Below are 19,668 nucleotides of genomic sequence, written 5' to 3'. Positions count from 1 at the left end.
AATGTATACATATTTTTTTATTTTAAGCTTATAATATTATAAAAAGGAGCATTAAAATATAAAATACACCAGGACTGGACAAATCACCAGAAAAATCTAGGTACCAAAAAAAAAAAAAATTGTGCAAAACGCACAAAAAGTAACTCAAAAGATATCTATTATCTATTGATGATATCTCCGTGCACTTTTAGTCTTTTGTTTTTTCAAAGAAATCGCCCCTCACACTAATTAAATTAATTGATTTTCTCCCATTATATTTATCAACATTTTAAATATTTTGCCTTTCTGGCAGTAGCTCAATTATTCAAATCATACTTATTATCTCTAATTTTGATATTTAAAATGCACCCACCACGCGTTGCCACATGTTACTATTGTTTTTTTTTTTCCCCCTTCACCCATCTATTATTCGATATTTAACTATCAATTTCCCTCCCCATTTATATGTGTTTATGTAAAAGTGTTTATATTTTGTATTTTCCCCCTTCACACATTGTACTTTTTTTAATCAATAATCCATCATCCAGTATGTGACAGTCATGTTCACCTTGGACGAAAAGTTGTCTCTATTTGTATATGTATGCTTGTACATTTCTTTGCTAAATAAATAATAAAATAAATAATAATAAATTTTTTACCCGATGAAAAAGGTCCAAAAAAAAGCTTCTTTTGACTTTTTCAGAGGGAATAGTGATCCTCTTTCATGTTGGCAGATATGCTGATATAAATTCCAAACAATTTGTGCTGTTCTTTCCAAGTTCCCTCCTCACTTCTTGCTACGGCCCTGTCCTCTTTCAATTTTTCTTCATGAGAAAAGTGTATTATATGGGTCTATGTCATGAAAACAATCCATTGCCTATTTAAACTTACAAAGCCCTTGCACTATGTTGCTCATAATAAACTTGCCATTCACTTAATCTTGATCATCATTCCGTATTGCTTTGGTTTCAAGAGCAGCAAGCTTTAATAATCTCTCGTGTTAATTTCTGAATTGCTGTTATAATTTATTTTCAAATTTCTTTCTATGCCCACTTCATTAAATACTTCTTCCTCCATTTGCTTTACTATCGTAACAATTTAGCATTTCATATTCATATCTTTCATAACCTTTTTGGCTGTCTCCGTAGAAATGGATGTGTCCTCTGGCACATATTGTGGCCGAAAATTCTTCCAATACCCCTCTCTTTATAGCTTCCACAGTTCTGGCAATGATGCTAATGGCATCAGTGAAATTCATTCATGATTTTAGAACGTTTCCTGTATTTGAATCTTTGAATGCCCGCACAATCATCAAGTAATGCATATAGAGTGAGCCATAAATGTTTGCATAACATCCAAACAAGCAGCCGAATGCTAATTGCAGTGCCATCTTAATGCATGGGCCAAACCTGGGTATCTTAAAAGAAGAAGGGCCCCTCACAAAAATGATACCTGGTGTAAATTTTCAAGAGCAAGCATGAAAATTTGCCTGCCTCAGAAAAATACAAAAATCACTAGGTCCCAGGGGCTCACAATGCTTTTAAGACAACTCTGGAGTTAAAAGGAATATAGAAGGCTTAAGCACTAGAAAAAAATTTAGAAGGGGATTTTAAAACACTTACTTAACACGTGGAATTTGTATTTTATTCCGATACAAGAATTAGCACATCAACTGTGTTTTTTACAGAAAACAGAGAAGGAAATGCAAATACGAAATCTGTTAATACCAAAGGCTGAATGTATTAGTTACTATATAATTGGCATAGTTGACTTAAATTATTGATCAAATTTATGTTCAGATTTTCATTTTCTTTTCAAGATATTTCTGACTAGTTTTCAAGTAATTCTCAATATATTTCACACAGCAATATCTTTCCGGAATCACTTACTCTGTTACTGTGAAGGTAAAAAAAGATTAGGCCTTTGCTTGATTGTATTTTAATGGAAAATGCATTTGCAACATTTTTCAAAGAAAGTGGTTCAGAAAGTGCAACTAATTTTATGATACAAACCTTCCACTAACCCTTTTTGTATATATAAAAATTATAGTGCAAAGTAGTTCTCCAAAGTGAAAATTCTTAAAAAAATTCTCAGCATGCCTTACTTACATGATCAAATTGCTTTGTTATTTGTCTTTTGATGGTTATGTCTAAATCCCCTTCATTTACATTTTCCTCTTGCTGTTTATCTGACTAAAACAAACAGATCATAAATAAACAGACATTCAATGTAATTACATAACACTAAAAACAAACAGAAAACAAATTTGGGTCACAGAAAACACTTTTCATGGTAGTAAAAGTACAGAAAAGATTACATAACACCAATATGCTGTAGTACAGATGTATCACAAAATGAGCATGTCCAGAGGTCAACCACCCACCTTGCCTTGTGGCTTGGGAAGGGGGGGGGGGAAATCAGAGATGTGAATGGAATCAAGATTTTAATACCATGCTTTCAGACTACAAATGTGAGGCATGAAATAGTAGAATAGGATATATTGCATGCTGGTTTCTGACTATGCAAGTTCGCACCGTTCTTGATTGTTTATAAACCTGAATTTTGAGTTTTTTAACCAAACCATAAAGGCACTGACTCGCAGAAACCAGCATGCACTATGTTTGTACCTTATCACAAGCAAGAAAGTAAAATTTGAAGAACTATTGAGATTTATATAGTATATAATATTATAGGGTTTTTTTCTCTTTCGAATAATGAGAAAATTAAAAATTTTGTTAATACAGTATTAAGAAATATAATTCCTTTCCTATTGACTGAAACATGAAATCAAAACATTTTTTGTGTAATCATTTTGGAACCAATTTTTTTTTTTTTTTTTTTTAATATCTGGCACGAGGCTCCTCTGATGAACAGCCAAAGCTTCTTAAAGACCAGTGCAGGTATAGGAGGTTTTGGTTCAACTTACTAGATTTTGTTGAGCAGGGGGTGGGTCAGGAAAATTAAAAGTCCAAAAGAAATTACACAAAATGGGAAGTTAATAATTTTCATTCTCAGAAGACACAGAACTGTTTTTTTCTTCAACAGACGAATGCTCAAAAATTCCACACTACTCAAATTTTTTTGCAACTTAGCAATGTTGGTTTTATTCTTAAGCTTTAGAAGTTTAATGATGTGAGCTACAAGCATTAATTTGGCACTTTTTTTGTGTAGTGAAACCCGTTTAAGACAAATACCGCATGAGATGGAAACCTATCTTCAACGGAATCAAAATATAATTCCATTGATGATTAGTGCTTTGATTTGTACCTTCATGAAAACAGGAAAAGCGTCTAAAACTGATTATTTTGGTCTCTTGACGTTCTGCTTCAAACAGGTTCCACTGTATTGGCAATCAATTTTTTTCTCCTATACATTATGTATTAAGCAACACATGGGTAATGAAATTTATTTGCATTGCAGCGGTTATAGAAGGTGTAGTGAATATTTGTAGTAATTTAAGAACTTTTATCAAGTTTATTAAAATGCATTTTTCTTTCCACCAAGTGACAACCAAATGAATAAAAGCAAAATATAACAGCTGAATAAAACCAATTGAAGACTTTATAAACCTTGGTTTTTCCAAAAAAAAAACCCTCTAATGATGTTCATTACATTTGCCAATGGCAAATGCAGCTCTGATCTATCTAATTGTTCATATCTACCTATGATCTCATTAATAAATTTAAGTCCCAATATATTTGCTGTCCATGATGAATAGGTTTCAGTGTCACAGCTTCCTGCCTCTCCACTTTCAAGTATACTGGCCAACCCAATGCTTCATGGCAGAGTCCAAAATAAACTGAATCATGGAATAGGAATCCATTTTCTTGTAAAAGAGGTTATAGTTTTAGCAATGGAATAGATTAAAAAAAAAAGACTGAATAGCAGACCAACAACAAATTTTATGAAGTTTTTCTCCTGGAAACTACAAATGCCACTCTTTTCAAAAACGAATTTGCATAGTATATTTTTATAAAAACTGTTTTAGTCAGAAAATAGAATATCAGTTTATTTATCTCTCATTAAAACATGCATACAATTACTAGTAGGGATTACCTTATTTTTAATTCTTATGTCATTGATTTTAATTCAAAAATCAGTTCTTATAAAATTCACATATAAATTATGAATTATATACATCATAACAAAAATATTTTATTCATGTATAATGCTAGTTCACGTTCATGTATTTTGTATATAATAATTGATCAGACAGATTGAATCACTACAGTCCATATCTTTTTGAGTGGGGGAAATTTTCTATCCTCAACGTTTTTTTGGTTCCTTAGTTTTTTTCTGCAATTTCTGAAATGGAAAAATGATAGTGAGCACCATTATTTTTCAGTTCCAAAGAAACTGATTTGCATTGTTTATTAATAAGGATTAACTATTTCCTTTTTTGAATGAATTGTTCATTCTTTTTGTTGGTTACAGACAAGATGCTATTATTTAAAAAATAGATGCAATCTGATCATCAGAGAAATGTAATAATTCAAAGTTGATTGCTTTCACAAGATGAGTAATTAGACCAAGATCTATAGTTGATTCTGTATGGACATGCTTCCATAACTTACTGGTGGGACACTAAAGTCATCATCACAATTACTGTCATTCAAGCCTGATTAATTCATTATGTCTGTCATGGAATCATTTTCCAGATGTACTTCTATTTCTCTTTCAGAAAGCTTTTGAGCCATTTCATATAAAATGAAAGATTAGGCTATCATTTGATCATTTTTGTCGCACCACGGTCATTTTCTGCACACGAGGGCTAATTAGACCGGGACCTACAATTTATTGCCGATTCCGAACGGCAGGCTTGTTTTTCATACTCATCGAGAGGTTGGTGCGCTAACCCCTCGATGGGGGACTCCCTGTGGTAGCAATTTTTGCTGCGGTCAAGTCGCAGTTTTTTGTTGTACCCCTGTGTCAGGAAAGTTTTCTGCCAAGGACGAACTGGGTATCGAACTCGCGACAGAAACATTAGGCTAAGAGAAAAATGCCCAAAATAAATAGTAAGAAAGAGCCTACACTTGAATGTTTGCAGTGCAGGACTGTTTAGCACCAAACTACACCACCGTCTGGACATTCTAGGAGCTTGCCTTTTCCATCTGTATGTATGAAACAGAAATGTGCTAACCATATCCACATAAGAGAATACCTAGGAAACTGACAAACCAGTTGAGTTATATACTGTAGTGTAATATAAAAAGATATTCAGTATCTCCTCCTTTCCTTGAAATTCTCCTTCGTTCAATTGTGAAGATGTTCATATCAGTGTTAGACAGGGGTGCCGACATGAAGAAAACATTGAGGGGATGAAAATTACCATACATAGTCTTGCCATACATATGGGACTCAATCCTGTATGTAGGAGGATAGGGATATGTTTCATTGTACATTTATTAATTATTGGGGAGGGGGTACTCAACACTCTCAGAAAATGTAATGAGGGGTGGCTGAAATGGCCTTAGTCACCAGGTTCCGGCGCATATTGCATTGGGCCAATTCTTGTATCTTTTACAGTGCTTTTTAGTGTTCGATAAAACTTACCTTTAAATTTTCCGCCTAACCTGGAACAAACTAAATAATCTTACATAGAAAGCTATGGGAAATCTTGTTTTGACCAACGAATATGATTCCAGAATAAATTATCTTAAGCCGATACATCACCGTATTCTTAAGAATGAATGAGGATATAAAAAAAAGATATATTTTTCATAGAAAAAGACTGAAATATCAGCAAGATCAATGGCTTCAATCCTTTGAGAGAGAACATTCATGTAATGAAGCCCAAATAAAATAGATCTCAGCTATAAAATGTAAGAAACAAAGAAAAATGATCAACATATACATAAATGTACATTATGAAAAATTGATTTTTGTTAAAACTCACCAATATCAGCTCCATAGGAAGCTGTAATATGCAGTGTAGTGAAAAAACATTGTTAAACTGAAAACAAATTAATTATGTGAATTGGAAGTTGAAAATTGCAAAACTTTAGAATGAAAAAAATTGAAAAATTCCAGAATTCAAAAATGAAAAAAAGTCATAACCAATGACTAGGGCTCTCATTGGGAGGAACACCCTGATATTGGCTTAACACAGAACATTTCTGAGAGCATCCCTTTGTCTCCAAAGCATAAATAGATGCTCGATCCCATAATTTTTCCAGGTAAGGTAGAAAATTTAAAGGTAAGTTTTATCAAGAACAACATATATATATATATATATATATATATATATATATATAAACATGAATATATAAATCACAACATAGTGATCGCATAGCATGCTATTGAAACACCTGATGATAATCAGATCAAATTTACTATTTTCACATGTATGAAAAATGAAGTTGACAAACTCATAATTAATACTCTAACTTACGTACACTATACAAACATTTTGAATTGGAATGTCAACGAAAATTAAAACATTCACTCAAAGTATTTTTATTTCTAATTTTTAAATAACCACAGTCAAAACCCTGTTATATGAACCTCAAAGAAACAAAAATTTGGTTCACTTTATCTGATCTAATAAGGGAACATGTTATGGGATGAAACTAACAAATTTTGTTAGCTATATTAAATCGATACTGGGATTGTTACAACCTGGGTTCTACTGTAATTTTGTTATCAAATCAAAAAATTTATACCTTTCTGATTGGTGACCTGCTTTTACTTTGTTCCTTGGTCTTTTTTCTTGAGGGAGATTTCTATAATAAATTTTAGTAAATATTTACATATAAGTTATGTACGCATGTTCATTATATCTGATGAAAAAACTGTATTCAATCCTGCGAGAGAGAACATCATTCATGTAATGAAACTCAAACAAAATAAAATAGATCTCACCTATAAAATGCAAGAAACAAAGAAAAATGATTTTAAAAAAAAAGATAAAATATGAGCAAAAATTACAATAGTGTTCAAATGGCATGAATTGAAGCACCTGATGATAGTAGTAAGGTAAAATTTACTGTTTTCACATGTATCAAAACTTAAGGTTGTCAAATTTAGAATTAACATCCTATTTAAGTACAATATAAAAACATTTTAAATTGGAATGTTAAATAACATTTAAAAATTTACTCAAAGCACTTTGCATCTTATAATTTTTAAATCACCACAGTCAAAACCCTGTTATAAGAATCTCGAAGAACCAGAATTTTGGTTCCCTATATTGGATCTAATAAGGGAATATGTTATGGAATGGAAATAACAATTTTGTTTGTTACATTCTGTTGTTTATTATAACCTGGGTCTACTGTAATTTTGTTATCAAATCAAAAAATTGATACCTTTCTGATTGGTGACCTGCTTTTACTTCGTTCCTTGGTCTTTTCACTTGAGGGAGATTTCTATAATATATTTTAGTAAATGTATAGGCCTACATATAAGTTACATATACATGTTCATTATATTTGATGATGAAAAAATACTTTCAGAAAAGTTTGATGTCATTAGGAATACATAGAATACACCAAAAACTTTTGAGTGAAGTAAATATTTGAAAATGAAAAATTAAGAAAATGTTAACAAATGGTGAAACAGACATATTAACATTTTCATGAGGGAAAAAATACATTTTCATTTTGTTCATCACTATTTAAATAAAGCAGTGTTCATTTTCTTCATAGCAGTAATCAACGCATATTAAATTATATCAAATTTGTCTAGATTAGAACTATGATTTTTGCTCATCTACAGTGATATACTATGTCACTGCCTTGCAGATGACATGAAGCTAATGGAGGTGGTTGGGAATCCAAGGGAAAGTCTCTAATCAAACTTGAATATGATTGTGGCATGGGCTGATGAATGGAGGATGACCTTTAGTGTCAATAAGTGCATGGGTCACTCATTTCGGTTCAAACAATAAACATTTCACTTACGAGTTGAATGGCATTATTATCCCAGATGCAACTAGAGTGACCGATGACGAACGGCTTAGGTTTTTCTGAACATTGATCAACGGTGGTGAAAAAATTGAATAGAATGTGCAGTTTCATTCTTAAAAAGGTCTCTTCACATTCTCCTAAATTTATTCTTAAAAAAGTCTCTTCACATTCTCCTAAATTTATTCTTAAAAAGGTCTCTTCACATTCTCCTAAATTTATTCTTAAAAAGGTCTCTTCACATTCTCCTAAATTCATTCTTCTGCTTTTCTGAGGCTTAGTTCGCCCTAGAAACTGGAATATGTCTTAAGGTTTCGAAGACCATATCTACCAAGGAGCATAGACTTGGTTAAAAAGGTGCAGAGAAAAGCTATGTGTGCTATTGTTTGCACACAAGGCTTGAGCTATGAAGATAGACTTGATTTCTTGAATATCTTTACATTGAAGGAACACAGGTGTTGGGGGAGAGATATGATCAAAGTATTTAAAATTTTCAATGGGATGGATAGGATGGAAGCATGGGCTATTAAAACACTGTAAATCAACTGCTTCGACAAGGGGACACCAGTATTATTTAGTAAGGGGCAATTCCATATTGTGTTGCAGGGAGTTTTTCTCTAAAGTTGTTAATAAATAAAACATAGGGCTCTCCCACAAACACTTTGAAAAAGTAGGAAAAAATTTGACTAAAAGTAGGATGGGAGGGGGTGCCCTACCATAATCATAGCACATAATAAAAATACCTAAAATTTTTTTCCCATTTTATAAAAAATTTAATTTTTTTTTATAGGGCTATTTAAGTATCCTATAAGACTAACTCAAGCAAAAGCAAAATGACAGAAATGACAGCTACAACAACAATTTTTGGTCACAAAACCCGGATAATTCTTTTGCCTCTCCTCATAATATTTATTAATTTTTTTTAGAGTTTTTCACAGTCCAATCTGTCAACTAATTCTCTTTGACAATGCACACAGCAAATTATGAAGGCATGTAAGTTTTTAAGAATGATTCTCCTTCGAGACCACTTCAAAAGCAGTGAAAAATTTGTAAATTACAAAGTCTGATGTAAATAAGTCAAGGTAAACCAGATGGTTTCACTGCATCACCCATATTTTTTTAAAGGATTTGTTTTTTTACATTTTACTCTTGAAGAAGCCAGTGTAATTTTTTTTTGGCAAATGAAGCCTTCATTTCTAGCTCTTTACTCAGCATAGCAAATATTGTGTATGCCTCTTCATGCATTAAAAATACACAAGACTTGAATGATATTGGGTAGCATCAGAATCACCAAACCTAAAATAGGCCTAAGTATCCAACTGTTTTGTAATGCAAGCTATTGTTTCATCTACACACAAAATGTGCACCATAATTATGAATGTTAGTTACCGTCCAAGACCACGCAGTAGTAAATACAAAATTATTTTTTCCATCCAGACAGAAGTTTTGTATCACTACTTTAATTGGTGAACCTTCAAACTATGCAAATGAAAAATTATTAAACCAAATGGTCCACATACACCACCACCCAAAGCACCTTAAAAACAATAATTTTTGCTTCGGCAGAATCATTAATTGCAATCTACAACATTTGTAATATTTGGCAATATATTCCCTGCTTAATTGAAATCAATTACATGAATTTTGTTGATAGGATTTGGTAGAAAAGTAGGACAAACCGAGAAAGTAGGGCATTTTACCAAAAAGTAGGAAAAGTAAGACAAGCGGGAGAGCCTGTAAAATAACTTACCTCTGGGGGTCATGAATTCTAACACAATTGACATATTTAACTCTTTATATCCTGAATTAATTTACCAGTAACTTTTAAATTATATTTTTTTCATAAGTTTGATAAGTTTTGGTGCAGAATAACCCTAGGAAAAAGAATAAAATACTTTTTACTGTGTTTTAATTATGCAACTGGTACTTAGAAGTACCAACAGGAATATGGGTAATATGTAAGGAAAAAAAATTCAAACATTTTTATTTACACTACTCGAGATAATTCTCAAAAAATTATTATTTTCATTATAACAGAGAAATACATTGCAATATGAACATTTTTGAGTAAGGTTTGAACTGTATCTTTCGAATGGAGCATATCTCATATTTTCTCTTCTGCTGAACAAATGTAGGTGAATGAGCTCCCAGATTTTCTTTCCTGATGTCTTTAGGCACAGAAAAGTTACTTTTCTTTCTCTTCTTTGGCTGTTCTGGTGTGGTGCTGACAATCCTACTACTACTTAAATGTACATGCATCTTGTACACATTCCTCTACAGAATTTCTAACAAATCAGCACATGCCAGAATGTGCTGTGTTCTGAGTGTATGTGTAGCAATAGAATAACATTTATGTTGTCAAGTTGCACTTGTTTCATTTACTTGCTGCCATCTGTCTTTCATTTTCTGAAATAAAGATGGACATGCTTGAATTCTTATGTTAGGTCAGTATCGTGTTGTAGGTATGCTTGCTCTCTGCAGGGAGATTTTTTCAAATGGGAGACCAGCTCACATTCACACCTTGAAGCTGGAAAACTTGCAGGAAACCAACTCCAGCCGACCACCACCATGCTGTCAACAGGGTTCTAACATGGATCCTCAAGACAAGAGTCCAGCATGATGCCCTCATGACCACGCAGCAGCCTCTTGTGATGCTGACAGCAGGAGGACCTCTCTTCTCTACTAAGTTACGTCCTTGGACGATGAGTCCCCATTGGCAAGTTTCTTCAAAACTCCAATAGTGAAATTTCTCCATGTATTTCTTTATACATGACATAGGCAATGATATATACCGTTTCAATCATCGTGAAGAATAGCCTGTGCCACCATTTCTTTGAGTTTCTGTCTGTGTCATATAATGAGCACAGCATATCTGCCTTGTCCACTCTGCCAATTGATGAATATCATAGGTGCTACAACATATTTTTTCATCACATCTCAATCACGATGACTCAATGTAGTTGCCTCACTAAAATCATTCCTATTTTTTTTTCCACATTGAAGTAATTTTTATTATGGGGAAAAAATGACTCATTACCTGGTGGTACTATGCAGTACCAGCATACATTTTTGACCACATGATAGAAAATAAAATAGCAACAATATAAACTGGTAATTAGTTACTACATTCACTCAAATAAACACGCAAATCGACTCTACTGCAAAACTTCTTCCTAATGCTACATAGTAAAGATACAATGCCCACAGCAAAAACAAAAAGGATTTCTGTCTTTATCATCTACAATCTGCTGTCAGAACTACACTCATTGTGTCCTTGTAGATACCGTCAGTAAAAGTGGTCATATTACAAAGATATCAGCATTTGATTAAAGAGGTACTTTCAAGTGCTGTCATGATATAAAGGGTTAAAAAAATGTACAATAAACATAGTGGGATAAATCAAGAAGCTATCCATACTTTTTTTTTTACATAAGACAACCATAATATTTTTTTATGAGCAATGCATTATATAATGCTAATTATTAGTTTTTTCCCCTCCATGATAAATGCTTTTATATTGGATTGCTGTATTCTGGTTATATTTGATATGCATATATTTTTTATGGGCATTTTTTTTTCAGCCACCCTATTGCAAAATTTGCCTGCTGTGGCTTTTGCGTTTGTCTTTGTTCAATTGTTGTAATTTCAGACATTTGAAGATTCAGGAATGTGTTATGAATGCTGAGAATGAAATGTACTTGCTTGTAAATCATGAATACATCAAACAATTTAGCATTTTTGATAACAAATTCTGAGCAGCCAAAATCATTAGTACCTTTCTAACAGGTGACTTGCTTGCACTTCTGCCTTTGCTTGCCTTCTTCGTAGGAGTCTTTTTAGATGACGTTTTCTTGAAAAATGTAATGCAAATTACTCTCTCTAGAATTACCAAACATTATTTGAGCTGATGCAAATCAGATACAGCATGAAATTTTTATTTTTTTATTCTTATAGATTTCGTCCAAGTACAAAAATATAGTTTTCAGTCACAAATTTTTTTTAATGTATGTGTCTGTGTATTTATGATATTAAAAAAGTGATACAATCTTGATGCTAATACACTTGTATGTTTTATTCACAAAAATGAAATGTTTATTTTTTCATGTTGAGTCTTGATAATCTGAAGTTGAATAGTCAGTATCAACACCTCTGATTGCAATGCTATGGCTTAAGTTCGTTATATGAAGGAATTGTAAAAAAAATTGAATAGACCGATCAGATAGCATCATTTCGCAAGTGGCCAATCATTGCATTATAGAAGAATTACATGCAGGCAGTGCTCAGCTTCATTCTGGTCACGACATTTGACTTGGACAGACATATATGTTTTCCTTCCACTGAGCAACCAAGAGTTAAGATTCAGTAACAAATCCAAGTGGGATCCCCTTGGTCAGCGCTATATTTTTTTAAATCTCTGAAGACGACACCCATAGTGTGTCAAAATGCATCAGAAGTTTTGTATTTTCCTAGTATTTGACTTTTTTTGTTGGTGATTAATTATTGGTGATGTTAGTGAGTATTATTAATACTTCCAAAAAATGTTCCCTGAGAAAAACAGGAAGACTAAGGTTTTAGAAAGAAATTTTGAAAAAAATTCAGCACCTTGGATAATAATTAACAAGTTCAAACTCTCGAGACATGAATCATTGAGACTATATTGTACTGCTTTTGTTTTTCCCACATCGCAATGATAAAAACCATAAATCCACAAAAAATAATTATTATAAGCATATTCTTAATATTTCTCAATCAAAATAATTTTCAACAAATGCATTTCACAAATTCCTGTTTTTTATAACGGTATTCATTCGCAACATATTAAAATTAAATTTAGATGTGGCAACAAGCTTCTTCCTCGGCCTTTGTTCTCTTTATGCATATGACATACAAATGAAGAGGCTTGTGAATGAGATGATACATTTGTACATTAGACAAGATATTTATGAAACAAACAAATACAAGTGATGAGAATGTTAAGAATGAATTGAAAGCACAGGCAGATACGGATGAGATTGGGTTTCAGTAAAAAAATTGTGCTTTTGCCATTGGTGGGATGATGTAGGTGGGCATTTGCCATATATATATATATATATATATATATATATATATATATATACCCTATACGATTCCCTCTTTTTTCGTTCAAGAAGCCTGTATCTGCTTATTTTCCAAAGTGTATCATTTTCACTTTTCCAATATTCAATCAAAACTTTCACTTGAAATGGTCATCTTATATTTTCCCATCACTTCATCAACTTTAAAATCTCTCATGGGAAAAGCAAATGTTATCTGAAGAGTGATTTATCATAAAAATTAGGTTTCTTAAACCAAATTTTGAATGCCTGACTTACTTTCAATGTAGGAGATTTGCTTCTACCTTTAGAATTCGGAGAGTTTGATCTCTGGAAAAAACAAAGGCATTTTGATTTATGCTGTTTTCATATCGCATACTTAAAGAACTCCCAAAGTATACACTAGTAACAGGTTTTCAAAATTATTCTTAAGCACAAATGAGAGAGAAAAATCTCGATTTCAATTAAAAAAAAAAAGAGTTCTCTCTATAATACTGAGTATGAGTGATGTGATGAGACAATCAAAAAAATGATGAATGACTAATAAACTAATCAAAAACTGAAATCTCACTGAAAATTCATCATCTATATGTCGCTGTGAAAGACAGAAATTGGAGAATGTGGACATTCACCATGCATTGATGGTGAATGCCCGAAATGTGCGTTTGGTTATATTCTTATACACAACAGACCATCGCCGGTGTATGTTGACAGTCACAGATAAGCTCTAGGGTCCATATGAGAAGCCAAGAAGACACAGCTAGAGAGGCACTAAATCCTTGTTATGGATCTTTTTTGCCAGTTGTTGTGAAAAAAAGAGTAGATAATTTCAGTCCCAGGGGCCCTTTATCAACACGAGGAGTGAAGCGACGTCCAAGCGTAGCGAGCTGGCCTATAAGTATATTTACTAATAAAGTAGTCGGAAATAGCAAGTGTCCAGCAAGGGCCCTGCCATCATTTACAAAAAATATTTTTATTCAACATTCACCATCAATGCATGGTGAATGTTGACATTTGGTGATGTAAATGAGAAATAATGATAGTTAGCAAATATTTTGGGCAGTGCATGGTGAATGTCGACATTCGCCAGGTTTCAGTCTTTCACGGTAGCACATGTACATATAACTGATTTTTTGTGTATGTTCTCTATACAAATCTACAATTTTAAACCGGTCTCCACCAAATTTTGCATATAGGTCAAACAAGATCCAACTTGAATGAAAAGTTTGTCAAAGATGGGGAAAAAATTGTGAGAAAAGAATTGGTTTGTCAGTCTCACCAATAACTTCCAGAATGTTTAATTTGGTTAACCATGATTACCAAACAATGTGTTTCAAACATGATTATCCTTTTACAATGGTTTGTCACTTCTTTAATGCTCCCAATATATTGAGAAAACCTGAGCAGTGCCAGAGTTATAGCTAGTTCTTTAATAAAATGTATTTTTCATCGTATATAGGTTAAATAAAATTTCTTACACTGGAAGATGGTGATTTATCTTTCTTTTTCTTAGTAGGACTAGGTGAGGTTTCTTTTTCACTGCTTTTTCGCTTTTTGTTGCCACTAGAAACAGAACCAAGTCCCACTTTCTCGCTAGTTTGCTTTGACTCTTCATACAATTTCTGAAGAAAAGAAAAAATTAGCATAATTAAAATTTCTTCATCACAGAAAATTTCATAAACAATCATCATGAATCAAGTTCACAACTTCTGTATTGAGTCAGAGTTGTGAAGGGATTTGAATGCAATGTTTCATGCAGGGATGGAGGAACGGTGTGTCCTCCTCCCCCCCAATATGATCAATAATTGAAAATATTATTGAATATGTTTGTGAAAAAAAAATATTGAGAGAAAATACCTTTACGTGCTATCAAAATTTATGTTAATATAAATTGCTTTTCTAAGGAATGTTAATAATTCAGTATTTTTATAGAAGAGATTCTTTAAGTCCCCCCACCAAATCTATTGTTATTTCTAGTGGTTGATCATGCTCACACCCTCATATTCAGTTATCAAGTTTTATCAGTTTCTTAGATTTTAAAGTTTTCTTTCAGACAAGTTTGATCATAACCATTAAAATCAGTTACATTAAGTATATATTTTTAACATGTTTTTTTGTTATATAGAACACCAAGTATTTATTTTTGTTTCCAATATCTCTAGCTGATTTTGAGGTGGCACTTCAACATATTGAAATTACCACATATAAGCAGACCCTCCCAATTTGATGACCATGAAAACAATAGTAAATCATATACCTGAGTGTAAGCAAATTCTAAAAAATCGGACACATTTTGAAGGAAAAAAATATATATTTCTAAATATATAAAGGTTTTTACTATGAAAAATTATCAAAACATTCCGAATATTTTTCCTCCTGCCATTTACTCACTCTTTGCTACATTTTATGAAACATCATTAAAACATTTTCCATCGTATCAATGGCTACAGCATGGACAAAAAAGTATGATTGTACAAAATGTCTGCTGAGAGGCATTTGATGGCTACCATTTGCATACCACAAACTGTTTTAATTACCGTGCTGCTTGGATTGATACTTTTGTTTTTGGAAACCACTTTGACGTGAGCGCTGTCTTTATCCAAGGGGCCAAAAATAATGGCTTTTAATGCAGGGGTTCACCTGGGAACTGCGTGTGGATCTCTTGACGCATGAAAAGTCTTAGATGACTTTGCATAGCAATTACCATAAATTGTGTCCAATTTATGGTAATTGATGATATGATTTTATAATAATTGTGTCCAATTTATGGGGGGAATCTCAGTGTATTGCTAGACTAGAGGGTTCCCATGATACTGATACAGAGGCAGAGTTGCACCCGCTTTGTGGGTGACAATTAGTGCACTTCACTAGAAAGGGAGGTAGAGGAGGATGATAAAACTCCGGGTGAAGCTTCTTCCTCAAAAACTGACCCATGTATAAGCTGATCCTTTCAATATGTGAAAGATTTCCTGTACAAAAAAACTTGGTTTATACACAAATGGCTGTGCCCGCTGCTAAAAATGCCACACTCTGGATCAGAGAGATTTTTAAAAACAAAAGTAGATTAAATAAAGTCAAGAAAATAATTAGATGGATAGAAGACAATGAAGACAAAGTGATCTGACAGATGCCATATCAGCCAATAGCACAAGTACAAACTGCACCACCTCACTGTTCACTAAGAAAAAAGAAACTGATCAACTATAAAGAAGATGACTGATAGCACAAGAACAGTATAATGCCGTGGAAATCGAACGATTTAAATTGAGGATGAAATAGATTATAAATTTTATCTGATTTATTTCTGATTTCAATATGTGATTTAGGATTTTATATTCAAATTAAGATTTAATATGGAATATATAGGATTATATGCTTGATTTCCGATTATATACGTAGATTTGTGATCTCGCAACTGATTTTATACTTAGATTATGATTTTATAGTTGTTATGATTGTAATGTATATTTTATAATGTATTTTTTTTTATGAATAAATTGCCAGAGGTATCCAGTCCATGGGGACAATGAGCCGATATTGCCATATAGCGATGTGGCCTGGGTATCTTTCGGTTTGACGGTTTATACACACAAGTGATATATATACACGGTAGATTTTAATTTTGCTCTTTGACAAACAAATTTCACTTGGAAGTAACATAAATTGATAACATATAAAAAAAGTTATTGATGATAAAATCAAAATATAACTATTTTGTTGTAATTACTTTCAGTCGTTGTAGTGTTGTTGCATCTTCTGGAGTTTTATCTGTTCTTTTTCGAACAAAACGAGGAAATCTTATGGAGATACCATCAGCTGTATGAGCTTCAGCTTTACTAAATTCAGCTCCTCTAATTTCCCAAACTTCTGATTTCTATTAGAAAACATCAATACCAGTTTATACATTAGAGAGCTAATAAATAAAAACAAACAATCAATATGAGAAATTAAGAGCAATTTACAGTTGTGATAGTATCCCCCATAAGACAAAGCACATTCACAGTACTTCATTTTTTTTTCAGTGTATAAGAGCATGTATGGCATGTATTACTCAAAGAAGCATAGCATAATTAAACATGCACAAGAAGTGTGAATGTCAAAGAACTGCAGAATCAAACTTTCCCGTTGCTAAGATCTCTTCCCCCACAAACAGAAAACATTCAATAGGTGACATCAACTTAAATAGAATAGTACTCAAGAATTTTTTTTGAACTTACTAAAATTAATTTTACAAAAACTTTTTTAATGCAATTATTATAACTATTCTTGTTTACTTCACATCAGAAAGGGGGGGGGGAATCCAGCGTAACACATGTTGAAAAGTAGTGCAATTATTCAGTAAAAACATCATGGTTTTAATAACTGGCTGAGGCAAAGATGAATTCAAGAAAGAAAATTCTATTGACCTGCGGGGAATTGAACTTGCAGCCTCTCACATGCGAGGTGAGTGCTCTAGAGAAATGCAATGAATCTCTTTTGTTAGAGCTTGTATGTGCTGAACAGGACAGTACATAGACAGTCAGTAACACAATTGACACGTTTAAAAAGAAATACGATAAACATGTTGGGGTAAATTGAGAAGCTATCCATTCTTAGAATAAGACAACCATAAGTATTCTTTATGGGTGTTGTATAATATTTTATCATGTGTATATATTGTTTATAATTTATGTTAATTGCATTTTTAATTGGGTTGCTGTATTTTTGAAATATATGACATCCATATTTTTATGGGCATCTTTTTATCAGCCACCTCGTTGGGCATTGTGCCTGTTGTGGCGTTGTATTTGTATTTGTATATTTATGTGGAAATAAATGCAGGAATGGAATGATTAGACTCAAATCAGAACTGGTTTCTTTAAATTTGAATAGAAAAAGTTGACACCAAAACACTTATAATTCATTTTTATCAAATATGCGATAAAATGAAACACATCTTAAATAAAATACACTGCCACACTGCAATTGCATTTTATGAATTACAATCAATTACCTGAGGATCAGTTACAATAAAATCTGGAGTGAGTGATTTGGTTACATTGAGCCACTTTGGAACTCTCAAATGGTCCTAAATGTAAATATAAAGATTATGTGGAAAACATATGCAAAAACAAAGTACAAGATATGTGTAAAAATAATACACACACACACTCAGGAAAATTATTATTAAAGATATGAATTTTCTTAATATCTATACTAAAAAAAATGACTTTCTAAGGCATGAATGTACTGAATTTTTTGGCTTGGTGGACTCTCTTACAGAATTACTTTTGAGGGCTGCCCAATAGCTAAATATGGGCCAAATATGGATTTAGAAAAAAAAACTGATAAAATATATAAACAGACCTTGTTTTAATTGGATCATTTTGTTCATGCCATTAATCAGAGGTAATTTCATTACCATTACATCAAAATTAATGATTACATTAGCGATACACACTTCTGTATCGCTTACATATTATACTCTTGACTTATCATGAATCATATCTTAAAAAATAATCCAATATTTTTAAAATTGCTTTGCAAACTGGAAACAACTTTTAAATGGGCTTCATTTGCCTTATTTAGGCCTCCTTTTTTTCAAACCGAGTACAACTCTAATCTATCACCATGGGCAGTTTACTACTGAATAAGTTGTGCCAGAAGTATGCATGTGTAACTAACAGTCTTAAGTGCATATCTAGTGTTGTGCATGAATTTTTAGTGCTACTATATAGGCTGGGAATCATTCATCCGTGTTCTAAAGCAGTGATTCTCAACTTTTTTACCAAGCTGCAGCTCTGTAACTGCAAATCAAATGCTCCCACCCTCCTTGAACTTCAACTTATATTCTCCTAATTCTTTAAATAATCAATAAATAGGAAATATAGGGATTATGGAATAGTCAGATAATATGGCATAGTCAGGTAATTTGAAATACCGGATTTCCTCCACCTTCAGATATGATCACCAAGTGGAGCACAGCACCACTTCAAAATGCTCCCGTGATGATCTACAGTCAGTGTCAATCAGTTATTGCCATCATCATGTCTGCTATAGGAGAAGATTTATTTTTCCCCTTTCTAGAAATTAACTCGGGCAGGGTATGAAAAAAATCTCTTTTTTTTTTAAAGTAAAAAAAATCAGATGTTTTGATTTAAATTAACTGAGTTATTATTAATTGAAACAAATCCGGTTAATCATTGAGAATGCACATTTTTTCATTTAATCTATCAAACTTAATTCAAAAAACTACAGTTGATATGAAATAATGTTTTTGTCTGCTTGATATGAAAAATTATAACAATTTGGTTGATGTAACATAAAACCACAAAGAATAGTGAAAAATAACACAAATATTTCTTGTAAGATTAATAGCAGTAAGTGATATTTTTATACTTTGAATGATAGTTTCTTAAAAATAAATGGATCAGGGGGGGGGGGGGGGGAGAGATTTAATAATTTTAACATGCAATATAATTGTAGATATGTCATAAGAGCTAATGCAATTCAGAAACTTTTGTGATAAAGGAATTTAAAAAGCAATACAGAAATGCATTACATACTTTATTGATTTCTTCAACCTTTAAAGTTTCCTTGATTTTTTTCAAGTCATCATCAGTACGTCCACCAACTTTAGTTACGGTACACCATTTTTTAGTTCTTTCATCATAGCAGGCCATCAGAAACACTGACATTATGCCACCTGATCAAGAATATACATAGAACATAAC

At 32.4% G+C, this 19,668-nt stretch overlaps 1 protein-coding gene across 2 annotated transcripts in view; it reads right to left on the bottom strand.

Moving 5' to 3' along the window:
• The window catches only part of DNAlig3 (DNA ligase 3), a 74,408-nt gene that overhangs the window by 22,765 nt on the left and 31,975 nt on the right, over window positions 1–19,668 (bottom strand). Inside the window, exons 18-26 of one of the 2 annotated variants that reach the window (XM_089243119.1) lie at window positions 19,501–19,640; window positions 17,949–18,023; window positions 16,683–16,829; window positions 14,434–14,577; window positions 13,235–13,285; window positions 11,659–11,733; window positions 7,287–7,346; window positions 6,642–6,701; window positions 2,088–2,171 (exon numbers count right to left, since the gene is read on the bottom strand). In XM_089243119.1, the coding sequence (XP_089099245.1) occupies window positions 2,088–2,171; window positions 6,642–6,701; window positions 7,287–7,346; window positions 11,659–11,733; window positions 13,235–13,285; window positions 14,434–14,577; window positions 16,683–16,829; window positions 17,949–18,023; window positions 19,501–19,640 (836 nt within the window). Of the gene's footprint in view, window positions 1–2,087; window positions 2,172–3,862; window positions 4,285–6,641; window positions 6,702–7,286; window positions 7,347–11,658; window positions 11,734–13,234; window positions 13,286–14,433; window positions 14,578–16,682; window positions 16,830–17,948; window positions 18,024–19,500; window positions 19,641–19,668 lie in introns of those variants that run through there. The other variant, XM_089243120.1, reaches the window with a different exon arrangement.

Source organism: Pholcus phalangioides, unplaced genomic scaffold (genome assembly GCF_987345545.1).
Source record: "Pholcus phalangioides strain wild (caught in Gottingen) unplaced genomic scaffold, Ppha-v1.0 ptg000015l_1, whole genome shotgun sequence".
NCBI lineage: Eukaryota > Metazoa > Arthropoda > Arachnida > Araneae > Pholcidae > Pholcus > Pholcus phalangioides.
The sequence above is the reverse complement of the archived record's forward strand: the minus strand, read 5'-3'. Positions and strand labels throughout refer to the sequence as shown.